The sequence below is a fragment of the Suncus etruscus genome, chromosome 18, assembly GCF_024139225.1.
Source record: "Suncus etruscus isolate mSunEtr1 chromosome 18, mSunEtr1.pri.cur, whole genome shotgun sequence".
In the NCBI taxonomy this organism is placed as follows: domain Eukaryota; kingdom Metazoa; phylum Chordata; class Mammalia; order Eulipotyphla; family Soricidae; genus Suncus; species Suncus etruscus.
This window is the reverse complement of record NC_064865.1, coordinates 59633176-59654800: the sequence shown is the minus strand read 5'-3', so window position 1 is coordinate 59654800 and position 21625 is coordinate 59633176. Positions and strand designations below refer to the sequence as shown.

At 48.2% G+C, this 21625-nt stretch overlaps 2 protein-coding genes across 2 annotated transcripts in view; one reads left to right on the top strand and one right to left on the bottom strand.

Annotated features, from left to right (window-relative positions):
• EXOC2 (exocyst complex component 2) overlaps window positions 1-21625 on the top strand; it is a 729898-nt gene that overhangs the window by 65001 nt on the left and 643272 nt on the right. The window lies entirely within an intron of this gene.
• FOXQ1 (forkhead box Q1) lies at window positions 19368-20678 on the bottom strand. The gene is made up of 2 exons (XM_049764994.1): window positions 20456-20678; window positions 19368-20365 (listed from the first exon to the last, which is right to left on the bottom strand). Exons 1-2 carry the CDS (start codon window positions 20676-20678, stop codon window positions 19383-19385), a joined length of 1206 nt encoding a protein of 401 aa, XP_049620951.1. The 3' UTR covers window positions 19368-19382.

Genomic DNA, 21625 nt, shown 5'->3' with positions numbered 1-21625 from the left:
TGGTCCACTCATTGTCAAGGATGGTAAAGAAATAACTCGTTCATCTACCATTATAGATTTCCCAAGAGGAAGGCAGTAATCCATGAACTAGTACCTTTGGGGCATATGGATTAATCCCTTGAAACACTATATATTAATCCCTTGAAATACTATAATTTAAGTATTTCCTTATATTTCCCTGCATTTCCCAATACTTTTTAGGGGTGGGTGGAGGCTTACAATATACCTGGTTGTGCTCAGGGCATATTTCCTCCTAGCTGTGTGCTCAGAGAGCACTACTGGCTGTGTCCAGGGGTATCTTATTAGTGAGGGACCAAACGTGTTGGCCTTGAGTAAGGCTAGTGCCTGGCTCCTCTCTCCTATATATGTCAATGTCTCTCTTGCCCTCTACACTGTTCCTCAAGGAACTCTGAGACATAAACCAGTGTTCGGGTCCACAGCATTTCTCTGATTGTGTCTATGCCAAATCTTAGGTAAAGAAAATGACTTTAACTCAAGGGAAGATCTTTCTCTTGGCAACTTGGAGTTGCTTTTTGATTTGTACAGATCAGAATTGGGTAGTAATGGTCACTGAGTACAGATCTGGTCAAATAAATGAAGACAAGCTTTGCCTTGTAAATAAAGACAGTCTTGACTTATGAATAAAGACAGTCAAATGTGAGGGGTCGGTCCCATCTCTAGGATAGGAGGAGAAAGACTTAAAGGGAAACCAAGGAAGAAGACAAGTGCCCATTTTCAATTTCATTTCAACTTTGCTCTTTGGAGGAATCTTTGGCCATGACTTGGGTATCTTCTGGGATAGGGTTAGGATGCTGGTGTGGACATTTTCCATTCATCTCATGGCCTTCATCTAGAAAGACCCAATGCTCCGGGCACTCCTGTGTGAAATGAATGGTGATGGGAATATGCTCTTCTAACTAGCCATCAAACCCAGCAAACCCATGGTGTTTATCTTCACTTCCCTCTCTCCCAGAAGTCCTTTGCACATAGTTTCCTTTTCCCATTGGTGAAAGCCACTCCTCCAGGTGTGTCTGCCTGCTGCTGTTATCTCCGGGTTTACCTGCAGGCTGCAGTATTGCCACATTAGCTCCCAGCCTGGGCTTTGAGAGTGCACCAACAGGTTGGACAGAGTTTTCAGGTAGAAGCTGAAAGCCACAGAGTATGTGAGGGTGCTGCTGCGTACGTACTCCAAGAATAAAGGGCCTGACCCAGTGCCTGCATGAGAGCCTAGGAATGCTTGGCACAGTACTGCCCCTTGGCTTCTCCTGCCCCTAGTGCCTTCCCGTGCAGAACCAGTGAGTTGGACTGGAGAATTCGCCCATGGGCAAATGTCTGCACGGGAAGAAATATTTCACAAGCCTGATTTCCCAAAGGTTGAGTCGGGTGACACAGACCATGAAGTAGCACACAGATCCAGGGGTTTTGCTGCAATGGGGGAAGTCTGAGTTAGGTTGGAAACAGGAAGTTCCAAAGACCAGCAAGGCAGGAACCCGGAGTTGAGCCATGGCTGCGCCATCAGGATGGAATATCTTGATTTGGTGAAAGGTGAAATTGAACGACATCCCTTCATCCTGCTTTTGGTCATTGAACTGACCCACTTGTTGAACCACGGATCCCTAACATTCTGTTCTAACCCCGTTTTCACTCTTGCCCCTGGAGAAGATGCCAGAAAGATCCCTTTGCCCGAAAGCTCGTAAAACGGGCATTCGAATGCCACTGTGATTAGAAGGACGCTTTGTTCTGCTTCTTAATGACTAATTATTATATTATGCAAAGATTTCTGCAGTCCCAGCCGAGAGCGGGTGCTCCTGCCAGAGAGACTGCAAGTTTATAATCTTCAGAAAACTCTGACTAGGGCCCCAGATTGCGTAAGAAGTAATTACCGAATCCAGCCGGGACTTGCTGCTTATTACAGGCTGCAGGCTTTTAACCCCAGTAGCTTTTCAGGCTCGTGAACATTTAAACTGCCCAGTAGTAGATTCTGAGGAACTTCAGTTTGTAGGTTCAGCATGAGGCTAGGATTGAGGTCTCAGGAAAAAATGGGGGGGGGGTTCCTTTTGCAGATGTATGTCAGGTCCTAAGCTATGCTTACCTACTTATTCAGAGGAAATGGGAAGATCTTTCCCATTGGAAAAAGGGGACAGTTTTTCCTTAAGAGATATGCTCTACCAGAGTCTATTCTGTTTGAAAAGAGATTTCCAGAGAGTGGAGAGAGCTTACAAAGTGAAGGCCTTGGTCTTGCTTGCATGCAACCAACATACTAGCACAACATATGCATCATGACCCATAACATACTTCCCTACTCAGGACCACTGGGGTGTAACCCAAAATACACAACACAAATATACACAAAAATAAATAAAAATAAAATTAAAAAGCTCTCTATAAGGTTGGAGCAGTGGCGCAAGCAATAGGACGCTTGCCTTGCATGTGCTAACCTAGGATGGACCACGGTGCGATCTCTTGGCTTCCCATATGGTTCCCCAAGCCAGGAGTGATTTCTGAGCGCGAAGCCAAGAGTAATCCCTGAGCTCACGGGGTGTGGCCCAATAAAAACAAAAACAAAACAAAACAAAACAAAAAACTCTCTAAAAGGACTGGAATTTTGAGAAGAAAATGAAACAACATTCAAGGGATCTGGTCGTTCTTCTCTTAGGTGGTTCTGGGGAAGAAGCACAGATAATTTGAGGTGGTGGAAACCTCACCCCCAAATCCAGGTCCCTAGATCTGGATCTGAATGGCCCTAGTGAAGACTCCCTGACCTCTTCACTCCCTTGCAGAACAGGGCGCGACTTTGGGCCTTGCGTGCCTGTGCCTATCGCCTTGGAGTCTAGGCGCAGAGACAAAACTGCCCGGCCAAGGACAAACGTGTGTATTTTGGGAGGAAACTGTCTGCTTCCTGGAGCCGCACTGGGCTGAGCTGTGCTGCAGGACTGGTCCCGGGGTGCGTGCAGAGGCCGGGAAACAGGCACGAAGGCTGCCCTGGGGGACTTGCTTGTTTTCATTCCTGAGAGAAGCAACAAGCCCGCTTCTGCTAAGTTCGGAGAAGGGCTCAGGTTTGCAAAAATGTGCCAAGGGCAGGCAGGCTCCAGGGAGACGGGTCAAGGGTTGGCAGCTCATAGGAGGGAGAAGGGGTTTCTTTCTTTTTCCATTTCTAACCTTCTTCTCTCTCACTTCCTCACTCCTTCCCTTCCCTCTTTTCATTTTCATACATTCCTCCCTTCCCTTCTTCCTTCCTTCCTCCCTTCTTTTCTTCCTTCTTTCCCTTCTTCCTTCCTTCCTTCCTTCCTTCCTTCCTTCCTTCCTTCCTTCCTTCCTTCCTTCCTTCCTTCCTTCCTTCCTTCCTTCCTCCCTTCCCTTCTTCCTTCCTTCCTTCCTTCCCTTCTTCCTTCCCTTCTTCCTTCCTTCCTCCCTTCCCTTCTTCCTTCCTTTCTTCCCTTCTTCCTTCCTTTCTTCCTTCCTTCCTTCCTTCCTTCCTTCCTTCCTTCCTTCCTTCCTACCTACTTTCCTTCCTTCCTCCCTTCCCTTCTTCCTTCCTTCCTTCCTTCCTTCCTTCCTTCCTTCCTTCCTTCCTTCCTTCCTCCCTTCCCTTCTTCCTTCCTTCCTTCCTTCCTTCCTTCCTTCCTTCCTTCCTTCCTTCCTTCCTTCCTCCCTTCCCTTCTTCCTTCCTTCCTTCCTTCCTTCCTTCCTTCCTTCCTTCCTTCCTTCCTTCCTTCCTTCCTTCCTTCCTTCCTTCCTTCCTTCCGTCCTTCCTTCCTTCCCTCGCTCCTTCCTTCTGCCTCTCCTTACTTCCGTTCATCCTTCCTTTCCTCTGTCTTTTTGGTTTTTGGGCCACTCCCGGGGGTGCTCAGGAGTTATCCTGGGTTCTGCGCTCAGATATCACTCCTGGCAGGCTCAGGGGACCATATGGGATGCCGGGGATCAAACTGAGGTGGGCTGTGTGCAAAGCAAATGCCATACCCGCTGTGCTATTGCTCCAACCCCATCCTTTCTTCCTTTCTTCTCTCCTTCCTTCCTTTTTTCTCTCCTCCTTTTTATCCTTTTTAGTTAACTCTATCCATAGTGATACCATTAAAAATTTATGAACTAAAAAAAGAAAATAAACCATTAACTAAGACACATTAATGATTTAAAAAAACAACACTCTCTCCCCCTTCTAAGCAAAATAGAGATGTACCAAATAAAAGAAATCCAGAAGTTTCTATAATTTAAGCATTTCTAAGATCTTTCTTTTCTTTTCTTTTTTTGGGGGGCAGGAGTCATACCTGGTAGCATTTAGGGGTTACACCTGTCTGTGCTCAGGGATTGTTCCTGGCCTTCTCAGGGGACCATATAGATTACTGGGGATGACCCTAGCTTGACCTCGTGCAAAGCAAATGCTCTCCCTACCTTGGTATCATTCTGAGCCAGAGTTTATGTAGTGTCCTGAATTTTGCTGCCTCCTTCCCAAAACCCTTTCTACATGAGATCCCTCGTCTCCATTCAGCACCTAACGGCCAAGCAGTATCCTACCAGCAACACTGACCAATGACAGGGCTGATTACATCCTGTTAAGTTCTTTTTGGGTGGGGATGGGTTTGGGCCTCACCCTAGGTAGCCAGTGAATTAGTCCTAACTCCAGGCCCAGAGAATTATATTGGTGCTGGGTATAAAACTAGGGTCTGCAACATGCCAGGCAACTGCCTTAACCCCTATCTATCTCTCTGGTCTCTGTCCTAACAATTTTAATTAGTTCTTTAAAATGGTCCTGATATCTCCTCATTTTGACACAATGTACACCTCAGTGCATGCACATTTTGCATGATTGAGATGGCACACTCTTAACTGAAATCTCTAGCAATGGAAGTGCCATGTCCAAGCTCTGTGCATTTTTATTAATAAAGATGTCAAAGTGCCCTGCAAAAGGGTTTCACCAATTAACAGCCCTATTCACACTATTCAAACAGCTTATTTTTTTTCAAAACCACATCAATTCCGTGTTCTACCCAACTTTTCATCTTAGCCCATAGGCCACAAGTGACACCACAGTATTATTTTAATATGTTTTTTGCTTATGAAAATAAAACATTTTTACCTGCTTGTGAATTATTTGCATTGTGTATGTGTGTGCGTTTGTATATGTATAAGGAATTCTCTGATTTTAACCACTGTTCACTTCCATTTGGGGTGCTGGGAATCAAACCTGGGCCTGTCCCAGGTTGGCCACATGCAAGGACAAGGTCCTACTGATGTGCTCTCTCTCATTCATGCTATTCACATCTAAAGTGGATTAAAGAAAGCTTTTTTATCTCTCACCAGCTTGGCTTCTACAGGATGAAAGTGGCATTTTCCATTTGTCTGTTGTCAACAAATGGGGCTCCACAACCTGCTGGTGCCTTGTCCTCTCATGAGTTTGCTTCTCACCTGTGCATCCTCACTATGTCTGAGTCAGGGTAAGGAGATGCTCTGGGCTGTAGGGGTTTACTCAGTAGAGCCATGCACTAGAGACAATGCCTTGCACACAAAGATCAGCTTTTACAATCAGGAAAATTTGGCTGCTCTTTGAAGAAAGCTTCATAGATGAAAGGGGAAAAAATGAAAGACAAAACTGGAAGAGAATGTGGGAAAATGAAGGGCTCCAGGGATGGTAATAGAGAAAATCAGACATGGTTTCTCGCTCTGTGTAGGAGACACACACTCACAAAGATTCTGTCCATGCCATTGGTGTCAACAGTGTCTTTTTAGTCACTGGGTTGTCAAAATAACTGAGCACATGGATTCTGTTTATCTTTTTTTCTCCTGCACTGCAAACATAACTTTCCCATTACTTTTATTTGACAAGATTTTTACCATATCTTTTTTTTTACCATAATTTTTACCATAATCTTTGCTTGGTTGAACAGACATAAAAACATTTATGGGAAGGTTACATGATTCTGTTATTCACCTATCCCACTGACTAGGTCTCCATCCATCCACCCTCACCCACTCACTCATTTACCCACCCATTCATTCGTCCATCCTTTTTCGGTCCATCCATCCATTTATCCATCCACCCATCTATCCATCTACCCATCCATCCATCCATCCATCCATCCATCCATCCATCCATCCATCCATCCATCCATTTATCCATCCATCCATCCATTTATTCATCCATTCATCCATCCATCCCACTGGCTAGGTCTTCAGCTCTGCTTCTATGTTTCCCAGTGTGGAGAGCATTTTTTTCTTTAGAGGCCAAATAAGTTAATTGCACAATCAGTAACATTAGAGGTTTCTGTTTCTTGGCATGAGCTGTATGATCAGCAAGTTGGCAAAAACCCACTTGACTTTGATTTGCAACATAAATCATATAATCCTGTAGATCAGATTCCAGGTAATTTAGTTGAAAGGGCCTGAAGAACTCACCCCACCCCCTTGAATGTCTCCCTCACAGTAATTTGTCTCATAATTATAAGCTGATTGATGAGGATTTGATTCATCATTAAAGGCTATGGTCTACTACGACTTGGATTAATGCTGTTTACCATGATGGCTTCAACAGAGTATGCGTCAAATACAAGTAGACATGTGCATTTGAATGTGGCTCAGAAACCCGACAGTGAGGTCTCTGAGGTCAATACCACCAGAAGCTCACACAGCTGCAATTGGCAGGGCATCTTATGAGTGCAGAGCATCCCTGAGACAGTCTATAGACAAACCGCCCCCATTCCCTTCTCCTCTCAACACCCTACATCTATTTTTTTTTGTGCTTCCACTATTCCAGGCTATCCTTTCCTGCAAAAACAGCACAGACACATGGGGGAGGAAAGTGTGGAGTGAGTTCAATCCCACACCATAAAAGCAGTCAAAGCCCTTCATGTCCCTTCTCCTGGCTTCCTTTCATCACTCTTTGCTATTGAAACTGGGATCCTAAGGACCTGAAGAATTCTAATGTTGGAACTCCAGTAATCACTAATATCCCGACTAGTCCTAAAATGTTCAGAGTTGGGGGTGGAAAAGCTTAGCCAGAGTCTCGGGACCGACACCTCTTGCCCAGAGGTTGTGATTGAACTCTGACTTTTGGGGGGAAGAGTCTGACCACTCTTGGTTCTGACCACTTTTCACTCTCTCTCCAAGAGCCTAGAGTTTGTCCTTTCTCTTGACTCCATGGCCCAGCACATGGAAAGGCAGTGTCTTCAGCAGGGGACAAAACTGTTTAATTGAACTTTGAAGGTCCTGGCTTATTGTCACCCCTAAAGCAACAATCTTTCCTTTGAAGCTGTGGTAGCTCTCAGGCTCCATTTTGTGCATCAAGGTTATATGAACTCACTTTTCCTTTACTAGGACCTTGTAAGGTCATCGCTATTCTTACTCTTCTTATTCTGGAAGTACAGAAACTGAGGCAATGAGCTGTTAAGGAACTCATCCATGGTTACAACGGATGATGCCTGGTCGAGCTGGAATTTAGCTGGGTTGGTTCGGGATCATAGTCCATGTTCCTCATAACTGGACAATGTGGTTTCATAACTCTAAAGTCAACCCTTAAATCCTGAATTGCTAGTGGGTTGAATTGTTAGTGGGTTGGGGATCCCTTGGAAAGGTCCCTCTGACCAAGAGTCCTTGTATCTTGGTGACCAGGATAAGGCTTTCATAAACAGGGTTCACTCACTCTCTGGACCACAAGTTCCTGGGGACACTCACTCAGGGGTCAGTGGTATGTTTGAGCAGTCTGCTTGCTAAGGGCTCATAGATGTGGCATTTGGGTTAGACTGTACATGGCTGGAGAAGATTATGACACTTCAGAGAAGAGACCCCCAACTACGTCTATGGTGCTCATAATCATTCATTTTTTATTTAAGTTTTGGGGCCACACCCAGAGATGCACAGCAATTACCTTTGGCAGAGCTTAAGGATGTGGGGATCCAACCTGAATGGTCATGTGTAAGGCAAGTGTCCTACTTGCTGTACTGTCTCAGGTTATTCCTTGCTGTACTTGTACACAAGATTGGACATGTAGTGTCAGGTATAGAACCTAGGTTTCTGGGATTCATAGTTATTTTTTAGATTTTAGGGCGTCAACTGGCAGAATTTAGGTTTCTCCTGACTCTGCTCTCATAAATTACTCTTGGAAGGCTCAGGGAAACATATAGGATATTGGGGATTATATCTGGGTTGACCATGTGCAAGGCTAACCCTACTGGCTGTGCTATTGCTCCAGTCCCAAAAGAGATTCCAGTTTCAAGTAATGCTGGTGAGACACAGCATTAGTTGGTGATGGATAGAGTTTCCTTCTGACTCTATTCTCTATGGCTGTACCCACAGAGCTTATGTCTAGCTCTATGCTCCCAGATTACTTCTGGCAATATTGTCATGGGAGCCCATAGGTGGTATGAAGGCGTCACCCCACCTTCAGATCCATCAATAACCAACCAGTCAAGGAGTAAACTTGACACAGCACTAAGGATCAAACCTGGTTGGATGTGTGCAAGGGAAGTGAAGTGCTCTACTTGGTTTTATCTGCCATATAGTTCTGGAACAGTTCATAGGGAAATCCAAAAGATAAGACCTGTGACTCCTTCCTCCTGGAGGATAGGGGGAACTTGTGCTAGGGAAGTCCCTGATGGGCTTGGGATGTAGCGGCAGGCTGGAGTAATGATCACCTCCCGGAATGGTCTGTGCTGGGCTGGTCCTTTGGGCTGTAGGGAAGGGCTTTTGTGTTGGTTTCTTAGTTTGTGGATACCCTTCTCATTGTGTTGCTGTGACTTAGAACTTCAGCCTTGGGCTACTGGGCATGCTCAGTGAAAACCACATATTTTGCTTCTCAGGAAGGGCAACAGAGAAAGTGAGGAAAGGGATGGAATAATGTGGACTTTAGAGCAGAGGTGGACCCAAGTCAGGCTGGAGAGCCTCGGGGGCAAATTGCCTTCTAGACACTGTCATCATTGTCCATCTGTCTCTTGTCACCTGCTTCTATTGGCCCTGAGACTGACTTCTGATTTCTGAGGAGGATTTTTTTCTTATAATAATATCTTTATTTAAGCACCATGATTACAAATGTTTGTAATTGGGTTTCAGTTATAAAAAGGAACACTCCGCCCTTCACCAGTGCAACCTTCCCACCACCAATGCCTACCACCAGGATTCTTTAGTGAAAAATCTGCATTTGCTTTGTGGCTTGAGCTGAAATGGTATGTTCAAGGCATTTAAGAGTCAGTTTAGGGGCAAGAGAGACAGTGCACATGCTAAGGCACTTGCCTTTCACAGATCCTTGTTCAATGCCCAGCACTACACAGTGTTGCACAGAGCCAGATGTAAGACCCAGAGTACCACCAGGAATGTCCTCAAATCCAGTCCCACCTTCCCTACAAAAATCCAGTTTACCTTTGATATGGCCAATAAAATTGTGATCTGAGAATGACAAGGTAGGTCTGAAGATAAAGGAGCTCAGAAGAAAGGTGAGTATTTGGGGTTCTCTGATGATGACCATGAGGCAGCTGCAGGGTATGAACAGAGTAAGAATAAGGGGACCAGAAAGATAATGTGATGGTTAGGTGTCTGCCTGGCATGTTGCTGACCAGATTCAATCTCCAGCACCTCAGATTGTCCCTTGAGCCCCACCAGGAGTGATTGTTGAGCACAGAGTCAGGAGAAAGTCCTTAGTATAGTCAGGCACAGCTCCCCCAAAATTAAAGAATTAAATGTGGTTCTAAAGCAATAATATAGAGCATAAGGCACTTGTCTTGTATGTGGCTAACCCAGGTTCAATCCTTGGCATCTCTTATGGTCCCAGCAGTGACCCCAAATCCCCAAATCAATCAATCAATCAATTAATAAAATATGGGTATTACCATAAAAATACATCTTTTTGGAGGGGTCATACCTCCCAGGTATGGCTGAGACCACTGACTCTGTGCTGAGGGATCACTCCTAGTGGGGCTTGGATACCCTTCATGGTGCCTTTGATAGAATTGGGATCAGCTATGTGAAAAGCAAGTGCCTTACCCTATTCTCTCTCTCTCTGTCTCTCTCTCTCTTCTCTCTCTTCTCTCTCACTCAAGATTATAATCAATAGATCCAGAAAACCAGCCCAGGCCAGTTGACGGGAGAGCACAGAGTCCTGCTATTGTTTCAGCAGTTTACAGGGCACCAGGAGAAACTTGTGGGAGGACTTGAGTTTTGGGGTGCCATGCACACCCCAGCCCTCTGCTCTTGAGTATGGGAAATGAGGTTGGCTCAGCATGCTTTTTGCTTTTGAAGATGCTCTCATTTTCCATCTGTCTCCTGCCCCATGTGTCTTGTTCAGAGCTGAAGAGCTCCCTCCCCCCATGTCACCCCATCATGGCAGCTGGCAGAGGGACAGGGAATGTTGGTTGGTAAAAGAATTAGGATTGCCATAGCCCCTCTCCTTCTCCTTCCAGAACCTTCTACTTGTTTTATAATGAAATTCCACCCAATGCCTCAAGCTCACCATGTGGACAACTGAGACAGTGGTGGTAGGTGGGTAGATTTAGGGACTAGACTGTCTTGAGTGGAGATTTTGACCCTTCTCTGAGTTACCCTGCACAAGCAGCTGGTCCTGCTCCCCAGATGCTGCTGGACCTCAAGTCTGTGGTGACAACTGTGACCCTAAAATCTCAGAACAGCCTCCCTGAAATGTGCCCTGTTTCATCTCCAATGGGTTTGCTCCAGGACCTGGTTCTGGGGACCCAGCTCAGAACCAGATCTCTTTGCTCTATCCAAATGGGGTCTGATTGGGGGCCCCAGAAAAGACTGAGGTGCATGTCTACAGAGAGCTTGAGCTCTCGTGGCACCCATGATCCAGGCAGGGAGGGCCCAGAAGCCCAGTCCTCACCATCCACTACTTGACACTTCAGCTGGGAGGACTTTTATTGTCATTGTAAATGCCCCCCCTGAGGCTATTACTCAAAAGGGTTTGGCTAATAAACCCCAAGTCATAATTATTCCACCTTGTGTAACTGCTGAGAGGGGTCCCACCCCATGACTGTGTGGTTATGAGGTAGGTGCAGGGAGCGGTCAGGGGTGTGTGTATGTGTGTGTGTGTGTGTGTGTGTGTGTGTGTGTGTGTGTGTGTGTGTATGTGTGTGTGTGTGTGATCTTTCCCACATGGGGGAGCTTTCTGTCACCTAGTGGTGAAGGGGGTGCATGGTTGGTTGTCACCCACTCTCTCTACTGTCTATTGAGACTCTCTATTAGAGAATCTCTACTTCTGGGCTCTCTCTGGGGTGCTGGGCATTGTAAGGCTGAGAGTTGACCATTTTACATTTTTGGGAAAAACACCCCTTGCAATCTGAACTAGCTCCAGTGAGTTGAGATACTGTGGGTGGATGAAGTTCTCCAATTTTGCTGCATCCTCTGGAATTGAAACTGGTCCTGCTTTGGGCTGTTCGGAGTTGATTGTTCAGCCAGAGTAATTGGGGTGAAACCTCATGGCTGCACAGCCTTATTGGGGTGTGAGACCTGTTTTTTCTTTTAACCAATGCAGATAATCAAAAGATAATCCCATTCAGGCTTTCTTTAGCCCTGAGAGCCCCAGTCCATCCTAGCAGTCAATAATCTCTTAGCTTTAGCACAGGAAACTCTAGGCCTCTTGACTTTTGTGTTTCTTGTTGTGTTTGAGAAACACATTTCACAGTACTCATCTTTTCCTGGCTGAGTTCAAGAGTGATCCCTGCTAGTGCTCAGGGAACTACAGATAGGGCTGGGGTATAAAGCTGGATCAGCAGGAAGCAAGACAAAAGCCTTATGCACTGCACGATCTCTCAAGCCTGGCTGCCACCTTTGGAAACAAACTTGCTACTTCATCTCACTCCCAATTTGAAAGCCCCCCCCCCCCATCTCTGAGCTTAGTGGCTTATGTTTGAGAATTCTGCTATAGCCTAGAGCGTGGGGATTTGTTTGTTCACTTTGAGAGTTAGAGAGATCGATGATAGATCATAGATAGGTGGATAAATGGGTAGATATAGATAGGTAGATAGATGATAGATAGATAGATAGATAGATAGATAGATAGATAGATGAAGGAATGGATGGATGGATAGATGGATAGTGGGTGGATGGATGGATAGATACATGGATAGATGGTTAGATAGATGATAGATAGATAATAGATGGATGGATGGATGGATGGATGGATGGATAGATAGATAGATAGATAGATAGATAGATAGATAGATAGAGAATTGCAGGGCATTCCCTTTCTAATTTACACTCTATATTTTTTCCTTGTTCATGAACTTCCCACATTCCCAACCAGGGAAAAAATTCACAGGGGAGATCTCATAGAGCAGAGGCAGACAGTGGACAGGAAGGCCACAAGCAGAGGGACAAGAATGGACAGAGGTTCCTGTTTGCATTTCACTGTCATTCACCAAAAAACAAAGGTTTAGACATTTTTCTCATCCAGTCTGTGTCAAGAGACAGGGAAGGTATTTGCTTCTAATTCTTCACCTCCTGCCTTAGCCTTAGTGCTGAATAGACCCAGCCCGACACATTATTGTTTTTATTTCTTTTTGTCTTTTTTGTTTGTTTGTTTTTGTTTTGTTTTGTTTTGTTTTGGGGGGTCACACCCATTTGATACTCAGGGATTACTCCTGGCTAAGCGCTCAGAAATTGGCCCTGGCTTGGGGGGACCATATGGGACGCAGGGGGATTGAACCGAGGTCTTTCCTTGTCTAGCGCTTGCAAGACAGACACCTTACCTCTAGCGCTACCTCGCCGGCCCCATACATGATTGTTATTCTGATCAAGAGTCCTTGGTGGTCTTGAGATCTTTCCTTTTGGAAGAGTCCCCACCCAAGTTTGGGGAACACCTTGTTTTATGATTTTGATCATTAGCTTTTTTTTTTTTTAATTTTGTTTTTTTTTTTTTTTGGCCACACCCGGTGACACTGCAAGGTTACTTCTGGCTATGTGCTCAGAAATCCCTCCTGGCTTGGGGGACCGTATGGGATGCCGGAATCGAACCAGGTGCATCCTGGATAGGCTTTTGCAAGGCAAATGTCTTACCGCTTGTGCCACCGCTCTGGCCCTGATCATTAGCTTCTGAGAAGGCACGGAATTATTACAGCCTTTGACGATGTTAAGAAGAAGCGAAAGAGCATAGTTGGGCCAGAGAGAGAGAGAGAGAGAGAGAGAGAGAGAGAGAGAGAGAGAGAGAGAGAGAGAGAGAGAGAGAGAGAGAGAGAGAGATGGTGAGAACGTTTTTCATGACAGACCAGGGTTTGATCTCAGGCATCCTGGAGCCTGGTTCCTGGAGTGATCCCTGAGCACAGAGCAAGGAGTAACCTCTGATCACTGTTGAGTATAAGAATGAAACAGTATGTTATTCAAGCCTAAGCTAAGAGAGGTATTTCCTGAAAAGTCAATGTCACTGGTGTTTGAAAAGGAGGAACCATTTTTGAAAGGCCTCATTGGGCCTTGCTGAAGCAACATTCAATTCAGCTCTTGTGAGCTAAAGAACTCAAAGGGGGCAGAAGACAATCCAGATGGCCTGGACAGCTAAAGGACAGCAAGGGAGTGACTGAACTTTCAGCAAGTGGATCTTTTTTTTTTTTTTTTTTTTGGTTTTTGGGCCACACCCGGCATTGCTCAGGGGTTATTCCTGGCTGTCTGCTCAGAAATCGCTCCTGGCAGGCACGGGGGACCATATGGGACACCGGGATTCGAACCAACCACCTTAGGTTCTGGATCGGCTGCTTGCAAGGCAAACACCGCTGTGCTATCTCTCCGGGCCCGAATCTTTTTTTTTTTTTTTATTGTTTTTGTTTTTGGGTCACACACCTGGCTCTATGCTCAGAAATCACTCCTGGCAGGCTCGGGAACCATATGGGATGCCGGGATTTGAACCAATGACCTTCTGCATAAAAGGCAAACGCCTTATCTCCATGCTATTGCTCCGGCTCCTGGATCTTTTATTTTTTGAAAGTGATATGCTTCTCTGAAAAAGCTTTTCAGAAAAAGAAAGAAAGAAAAAGAACTTTTACTCAGTTGTCTCTTGCATTATCAAGAAAAAGGAAGTTCCAGCTCAAACCAGAGGAAATGTCTTTTTTCACAGCAAGAAACATTCTAGAATCAGAAACATTCAAGCATCACAAGTAGAAATTGAAGGCAACACAGCAGCTTGGAGGACCTGAAGGGTAGCAGTGAGACCTACTGCTTTTGAAGATCTTTTTTTTTTCCTTTTTTCTTTTCTCTTTTTCCTTTCTTTTCTTCTCTTTTATTTAGTTAAACCATAGGGATTTACAAACTTATTCATAATTGAGTTTCAGACATTCAATGTTTCAGGGCCAGTCCCACCACCAGAGTCAACCTCCCTCCACTCACCTCTCTAGAGTTCATCCCATACCACCACCCTTGCCCCAGCCAGCCAGCAAGTTTGGTTGCTAAAAATTGGGCCTCATGATTTCAGTGTTGTTGACTTTGCTTGGATATTGAGTTCTGTCCTTTCTTAACACCAATGCATCCGAGTCTCCTTGGCCCCTGTCCCCATCATTTTATATGTTTCTCTTTCCCTGCCTCAATTTCTTTCCTTCTCCTCACTATATTTTGGGGCCTAAGGTGCTCTCAACAACTCCCATTTAAACCATTGCAGTTCTTTTCTTTTCTTTTTTCTTTTCTTTTTTTTTTTTTTTTTTGGTTTTTGGGTCACACCGGGCATTGCAGTTCTTTATGCAGTTATACCATTTAGAAGTGAGATAGAAGATTATATTTATTATTTATTATTATTTATTATCATTAAGCTGTGGGGGCAGGCAGGCCACACCTGGCTTAGTCCTGGCTTTGCGCTCAGGGATCACTCCTGACAGTACTCAAAGATTCTATGCAGTGCTGGACATCAACTGGGGGTCTGCTGCATACGAGGCAAATGCGTTCATTCATTTCTCCAATTCTGCTGACTCTGGATTTGCAGATTTTCTAATGATTCATCACAAAGTGAAGGAAGGAAAGAGCGCATGCCAAATGCGAGAGCACAGGTGGGTTCTTTGTCACTGTTGGGGAAAAGGCGGACTGAGTGGCACTGTTCATCACTTTTGTTTGTTTGTTTTTGGGTCATGCTTACTGGTGCCCATGGATCACTTCTGGCAGGCTGGGGGACCCTATGGAATATCAGGGGTTGAACTTCCAGGGCTGGTGGCTTGCAATGCCCTCCCTTCTGTGCTATCACTCCATCCTCATTGTCCATCACTTTTTATGTTCAATATTCTAAACACAGACACTTAAGAATGCTGGGGTGGGGGGGGAATCGGGGCTCAGAGAGGCAGATTAATAGGTTCCACAGAACTTTGTATGTAGGAGGCCTAGGTTTGGTCCTGGGTTCCCGTGGTTCCCTGAGCATTGCCAGACATGGTCTCAGATCTCAGAATTGGGAGCACAGACCCGCTTGAGCACCTCTGGGTCTCTAAGAAAAATAACACCCAACAAATGACAGAAAAAAAGACGAGAACCTCTTTGTTCCAGGCCAACAGAGTCCCCCAAAACAAATAGATGACTGAACTGCTGGCATTTTCTTATTGTCAGTTTTTTAAACTATTTTTTGAATGATGTGGGACCACACCAGTGATGTTGGAGGTGCTTCTCCCACAGAGCAAAGATTAAAAGAAGTGGGTTTGTTGGTAGTGGGGATTTGCCCAAGTCCAGCCCCAGTAAAAGGGCCTGAAGCAGGAACACTGTGAGAATTAAGAAAACAAGATATGGGGCCTGCGAGGTGGCGCTAGAGGTAAGATGTCTGCCTTGCAAGCGCTAGCCAAGGAAGGACCATGGTTCGATCCCCTGGCATCCCATATGGTCCCCCCAAGCCAGGGCAATTTCTGAGCACTTAGCCAGGAGTAACCCCTGAGCACCAAATGGGTGTGGCCCGAAAAACCAAAAAAAAAGAAAACAAGACATAGGAGAGAGACAAGAATGTAGTAAGGCAGTTCCCAATCATGAGGTGAGTGTCCCAATTGTCCTTCCTGAAGAATATTTATTGTTCAGTTTCAATTAACATGAGAAAGACAACAGGTAACAGGAAAAACTGCAAAAGGGCAAAGTCTCTGGATTGTCTTCCTCCAGGAAAGATGAGGACAAAAGAATGAATAGGGACCCCCATCAATAGAGTTCTTTGCTGCTGCCTGCCTTCAGGTAATTCAAGTTAAGAGTATCTTTATGCCACTCTCCATAGACATTCAACTCTGTGGCTAAACTTATTTCTTAGATGTCTTCATAGCCGACAGGGATTATGGTGAAACTTAGAGCTTTCCACCTTGGGAAAGAAGTTATTTTGGAAATCCAGATGCAGAGTAGGGGATGAAGAGGATGTAGGTGGCAGAAAAATGCCCAGGGAAGGCAATGGGAGGAGTAGGGAAAGGTCATTTTGGGGAGTTTGAAGTTAAGCACCCACATTGGGGGTTGGGGGTGCTGAGAGGTGGGCAGAAAAAGCAAACATTTTAAAAAATCCGTCCACAGAGCGGGAGCCCCAGGTCCGTACTCCTGCTTCCAAGCAGACCTGACAGGTATCAAAGGGCGTTTCTCTAACCAAGACACCCCCTCGCGCAGGCCTCCGCTCCCTGTGGCAGTGTTTGCTCAGGTGGGGCTGGGGGTACTGTGGGGGGAAGGGGCAGAGGTGGGTGGGTGAGGATGTGGAGTGGGATGGCTGCAATGGATTCAGGAAGAACCAGAAGCCCCTCCCTGCCCTCAGCCTCAGGGCTGGAGCCCTGAGTTCTGAGTTTCAGGTACAGAACTTGGGGACCAGACATCGAGATGTTGGGGCGCGCAAATTTCTACACCATTCACACCTCCGGCTGCCCTGAATCCTGCAGGAAGAGTTCGATTCTTGAGGGGACCCAACTAGGAAATGGAGATGGGTTATGGGGTGCTGATCTCGGTTGATAAAATTAATGTGGGTCAATTTTTTTGGAGGGGTCACACTCGGCAGCGCTCAGGGGTTACTCCTGGCTTTATGCTCAGGAATCGGTCTTGGCAGGCTCAGGGGACCATATGGGATGCTGGGATTTGAACCACCGACCTTCTGCATGCAAGGCAAACGCCTTACCTCCATGCTCTCTGGCTCCAATTAATCTGGGTCTTTAGTAGATAAAAATCTCACATATTCTGGAAGATAGTGCGTGTGTGTGTGTGTGTGTGTGTGTGTGTGTGTGTGTGTGTGTGTGTGTGTGGTGGGGGGCAGCGGGGGAGAGAACAGCCGAGCTTTTTTAAGAACCAAAAGTACTTTTCCAAAAGCTTTCTGGGTCTTTCCAGGGGGTTGCAGAAAACCCTGGGCTAGAGGAAGTTTGTGAATTTTCAAGGTGTCAGGCTCTTGTCAGGGATAGTCCCAAAGCAGGAGAGACTTTGCTCCTATACTCAGACACCCTGATTTCTTTCCTTCCCTCCCTCCCTCAAATTGCGAGGGTGTCTCTTCTCCTTTTACCTACTGGGTCTGATCTGTGACCCCAGGCTGCAAAGGCGCCCAGCAAGGTCGGTCAAGGTCCACCTGTAGTCTGACTTTAGTCTTTCCCTCCTAAGCACACAGAACACAAAGCGCGGACACCCACGTTCTCCTCCCATTCCTGCCTCAAAGGACTGCAGAAATCTGTCCTTCTTCGCCTTCCCGCACCTCCCAGGAAATGGATCCCAAACGTCCTGACCCCAGGGACGCTGCACCCGTGAAAGGCAGGAACCAGCTGGACCGAAGCACCAGCCTCTGAAGCTCCCCTCTGATGCTGTCGGAATTCGCAAGCCATGAAGTGTCTGTGTGTCCTTCCTGGTCTCCAGCTTTGCGAGGAGGCAGGCGAGCTGGGGTTCCCAGATGCTTCCTCCCATCAAAGCCTTTCAGCTCCGCAGTGAATATTGTTCCCCCACCCCTGAAACCTGGTGGGGATAACATTCTCCAACCAAAAGGGGACAGCTGTAGGGGAAAAACCACTCAGGATTGCTTTACTCCCAAATGAGCTTATGCGATCTTGAACAATAGCGTATGGTTTTGTATTTGGTCAAAACACCAACTTTCAAGTTGCCCCTCTTTTTTTGGGTGGGAACAGGGGGTGTTTGGACCACACCGAGATGTGCTTGGGGTTCGTTCATTCAGGAAACCCTCTTTCAACCAGGTCGGGACCTGTGCAAGGCAAATACCTTATCTCTTGTGAATCTCTTAACCCCCACATTGTTTGGAAGACTTTTTGGATGATTCTGGGATTGTCTGATGACTCGAAATTTAATTAAATTTATTTGAAACTGCCCGCACTACTGACTGTAGGTTTGTGAATAACCTGATTTGTGGGTTCATGGATCCTGGGTTCTGAGAAGGGTCCCAGTGGCTGTGGTCCCGGAGTCTCTTAAATGATTGAGCTCTGACAGATATCCGAAACTAAAGAGTTTCAGACAGTAGTTTGCCAGGGGAGGAAACCTAGAGACAGATGGAACATTCTGGAAGATGTTTTTGACCCCCACAAGAAGTTTCTTAAAAATACAAACTTCAAATAGGAACAGGGATTTTCCACTCCCCCACCCCCGCAGACTTAGAACCTCTCCCCAACCCATCACACCAAGCGCTAAAGTCAGTAATAAGTTTTATTAAAAAATAAGCACTATGCCAAGGGGGTCCATAAAATTTAGACATGAATATGTACAGACACAAATAATATAATATTTAAATTCTTTTTTATAAAATCATACTTGTTTATACACGCAATACCCCACGCATAATGGAAATTTAAAAAGAGCTCACTCGGAGGATTGGGGAGACCATAGACTACAGATGAGCGAACCCCGAATAAAGTTGCCTCCCGTTGCCTGCAACATTTGCAATCCAGGTTCCAAAAATATATAAATAATTTAATTACAAAACCCAACTGCATATATATATTTATCTTTTGGCACAGCGACGCATTGGTCAATAGCAGAGAAAGGATAGAAAATTCCACACCTCTCTCACTCGCAGTCATCCCGGCGAATGCGACATTAGTCCACGTGGGGTGGGGTGTCACTGAACCCCAAAGAGTAGTCATCTCACTTATCATCTGAAAGAGTTCCCTGATACACATATATATATTTTTGCTTTGGGACATAAGGTGGGTGGGGGATGGAATTTATGCACAGTCTCATAAAAATAGCATAAGAACCAGAGGACGCTGGGCAGTCTGTGATGGGGAAAAAGGGGGACAGAGTGGATCAAAGGAAAGGAAAACAAAGAAAGCGAAAAACTGCTTTGGTCCCCAGTCAAGTTATCCACGTTACGCAGGAGAAAATTCTGCAAAGTTCAAAGGAGAGGAAAACAAAACAAAACAGAACAAAACAATTTTCCACTTGAAGGCACATTTGTTTCGTGGCGATGCCCCCCAGCCACCCTTGACCCAGGGTCAAGTCCCCATTCCTGGGGGAGACCAGGTGCCTATCACCTCTCGTTTCCCCCAGCGGTGGCACCGTCAGGCCAGGAGCGTCTCCACCGGGTAGGACAGGTGCGGGCCGGGCCCCGAGGTGGCTGTCGTGGCCTGCAGGGCAGCGGGCAACCGAAAGGGGCAGTACAGGTGCGCGCCACCGCCGCCTCCACCGCTGGCTGGGTCTCGGAAGGGCTTAGCCGGGGCCGAGGCCGGGGTCCGAGCCGGAGCAGCACCGAGGGGCGCGAATAGCAGAGGCTGCGCGTCGGGGGTCCGCGCGCCCAGGAGCGCAGGCTCGGCTGCTCCATAGGCGCACAGAGGGAGCAGCGCGGAGCCGGGGAGCAGCGCGGGGTAGGCGGGCAGCGTTGAGGCGCGCCAGGGAGGCTCTGGGCGGCTACGGAACGGCTTGCTGAGGATGCTGTCGATGGCAAAGGAGCTGGAGAACTTGCCAGCGGGGCTGGCACTGCCGTCGGGGCGCACGGGGGAGCGCGCGCGGGGTGATGGAGAAGCTGGGGCAGCGGAGGGCGGCTGGAGCGCAGCGCCTGGCACCCTCGCGGGAGGCTCTTCGGAGGTCTCCACCGATGCCCGGAGTTGTGGTGGTGGGTGATGGGGATGGCTGAGCCGCTTGCGCCGGCGCCTGAAGACCCCGTCGGCGAAGGTGTACTCGCTGTTGGGGTTCAGCATCCAGTAGTTGTCCTTGCCCCAGGGTCTCGAGGGGTCGCGCAGCACCTTGACGAAGCAATCGTTGAGCGACAGGTTATGGCGCACCGAGTTGCGCCAGCCCGTGTAGCTGCCTCGGAAAAAGGGGAACTTGCCCATGAGGTACTCGTTGATCTCGGCCAGGGTCAGCCGGCCCCCCGCCGAGTCGCGGATGGCCATGGCGATGAGCGCGATGTACGAATACGGGGGTTTGGGGCGCCGCGTGTAGGGTTTGCCCCGCGCGCCTTCGCCAGACCCCGCGCTCCCAGCGCCACCAGGTCCCGCCGCGCGCGTCTCCACGGTCCCCTCCGTCTCCGCCGCCTCCTGCGCTGCTGCCGCCGAGCCCGAGCGCTCCTCCAGCTCCTCCAGCTCCTCCTCCTCTTCTTCCTCCTCCTCCTCTTCCTCTTCCTCGTCCTCGGCGCCTGGATCGCCGCCTGCGTCCCGTTCTCCGCCGTCTCCACCGCGCGCCGGCTCTCCAGCGCGCTCCGCTGGGCTGTTGGCTGCACAGTCCCCGTCGGAGCCCAGCGAGTCGTCCCCGGCGGCAGACAGTGGCCACGGAGTGTCACCACCTCCGGGGATCTCCTCCAGCTCTCTCCCGGGCGGGTCCCCGGGTGCAGTGCGGGGCGCAAACATCTCCAACTTCATGTCCGCGCGCGCGGCGTCCCGGACAGACTCCGGGGAGGTCTTGTCAAACGCGGGGAGGTGTGTGTATTTGGTGGGGGGGCTTCCGCGCCTGTTGTGGGGTACAAGAGGGTCCCCCTCTGTGTCCTTTAGCTGGAGACGATCCCTTTCTGCAGCGGGAGAGTCCTCCCTCGCGCGAGGCGGCGTCCTTTGGAGAGGTTGCGGGCTTGGGGGCGCGAACTACGCGGGGTGCAGCTGGGTGGGATCCGTCTTCAGTCCGAGGCTGGGGAGAAGACACTTGGGGCGCACGGCTCCCACTCTCTGGGTGCGCGGAGAAGCGTACACATCTGTCCGTGTCCAGGTCCAGGCAGTCAGGAATGGGTCTTGGTTAGAGGCCAAATCGTGGTGGTTTTGGGGTTCCCCGTTTCCAAACAGGCAGGCGCCCTCCGGGACCCCGCAAGGCTGCGGCTGGGGGAGAGGGGTTTTTAAGTCTCCTTGGGTGCTGTATTGGGGTGCCTTCAGCCTCGAGCACCCGCGCAGCCGAGTTCCCAGGGCCGCGGGCCGCGCCGCTGCCTTCCCGCCGCCGGCCTGCGGGCCTGCAGCATCCCCGCACCGGCGGGCCAGGGCGAAGTGTCGTTTCCACCTTCGACCCGGCTCAATATAACCCCCTTGGCGGGCTCGGCGGGGGCGGAGCCTGGGCGCCAACGCTCCAGGGGTGGGGAAGGAGGCGGCCTAGGTGCCCGCGGCTGCGCCCCGGTCCGCGCACACCCACCCGACCCGGGCCACGCAAGCCAAGGCGCAGGGCGCAGGTTGTTTGTTTTGGCTGGGCCCAGGCCCGCCCTCGCCCGCCTACCAATAGGGAGCTGAGGAGCGTGCGCTCGGCTGTGTGTGTGTGTGTGTGTGTGTGTGTGTGTGTGTGTGTATTGTGCGCGTGCCTGAGAGTGTGTGTGTGCGCTCCTGTGTCCCTGGCT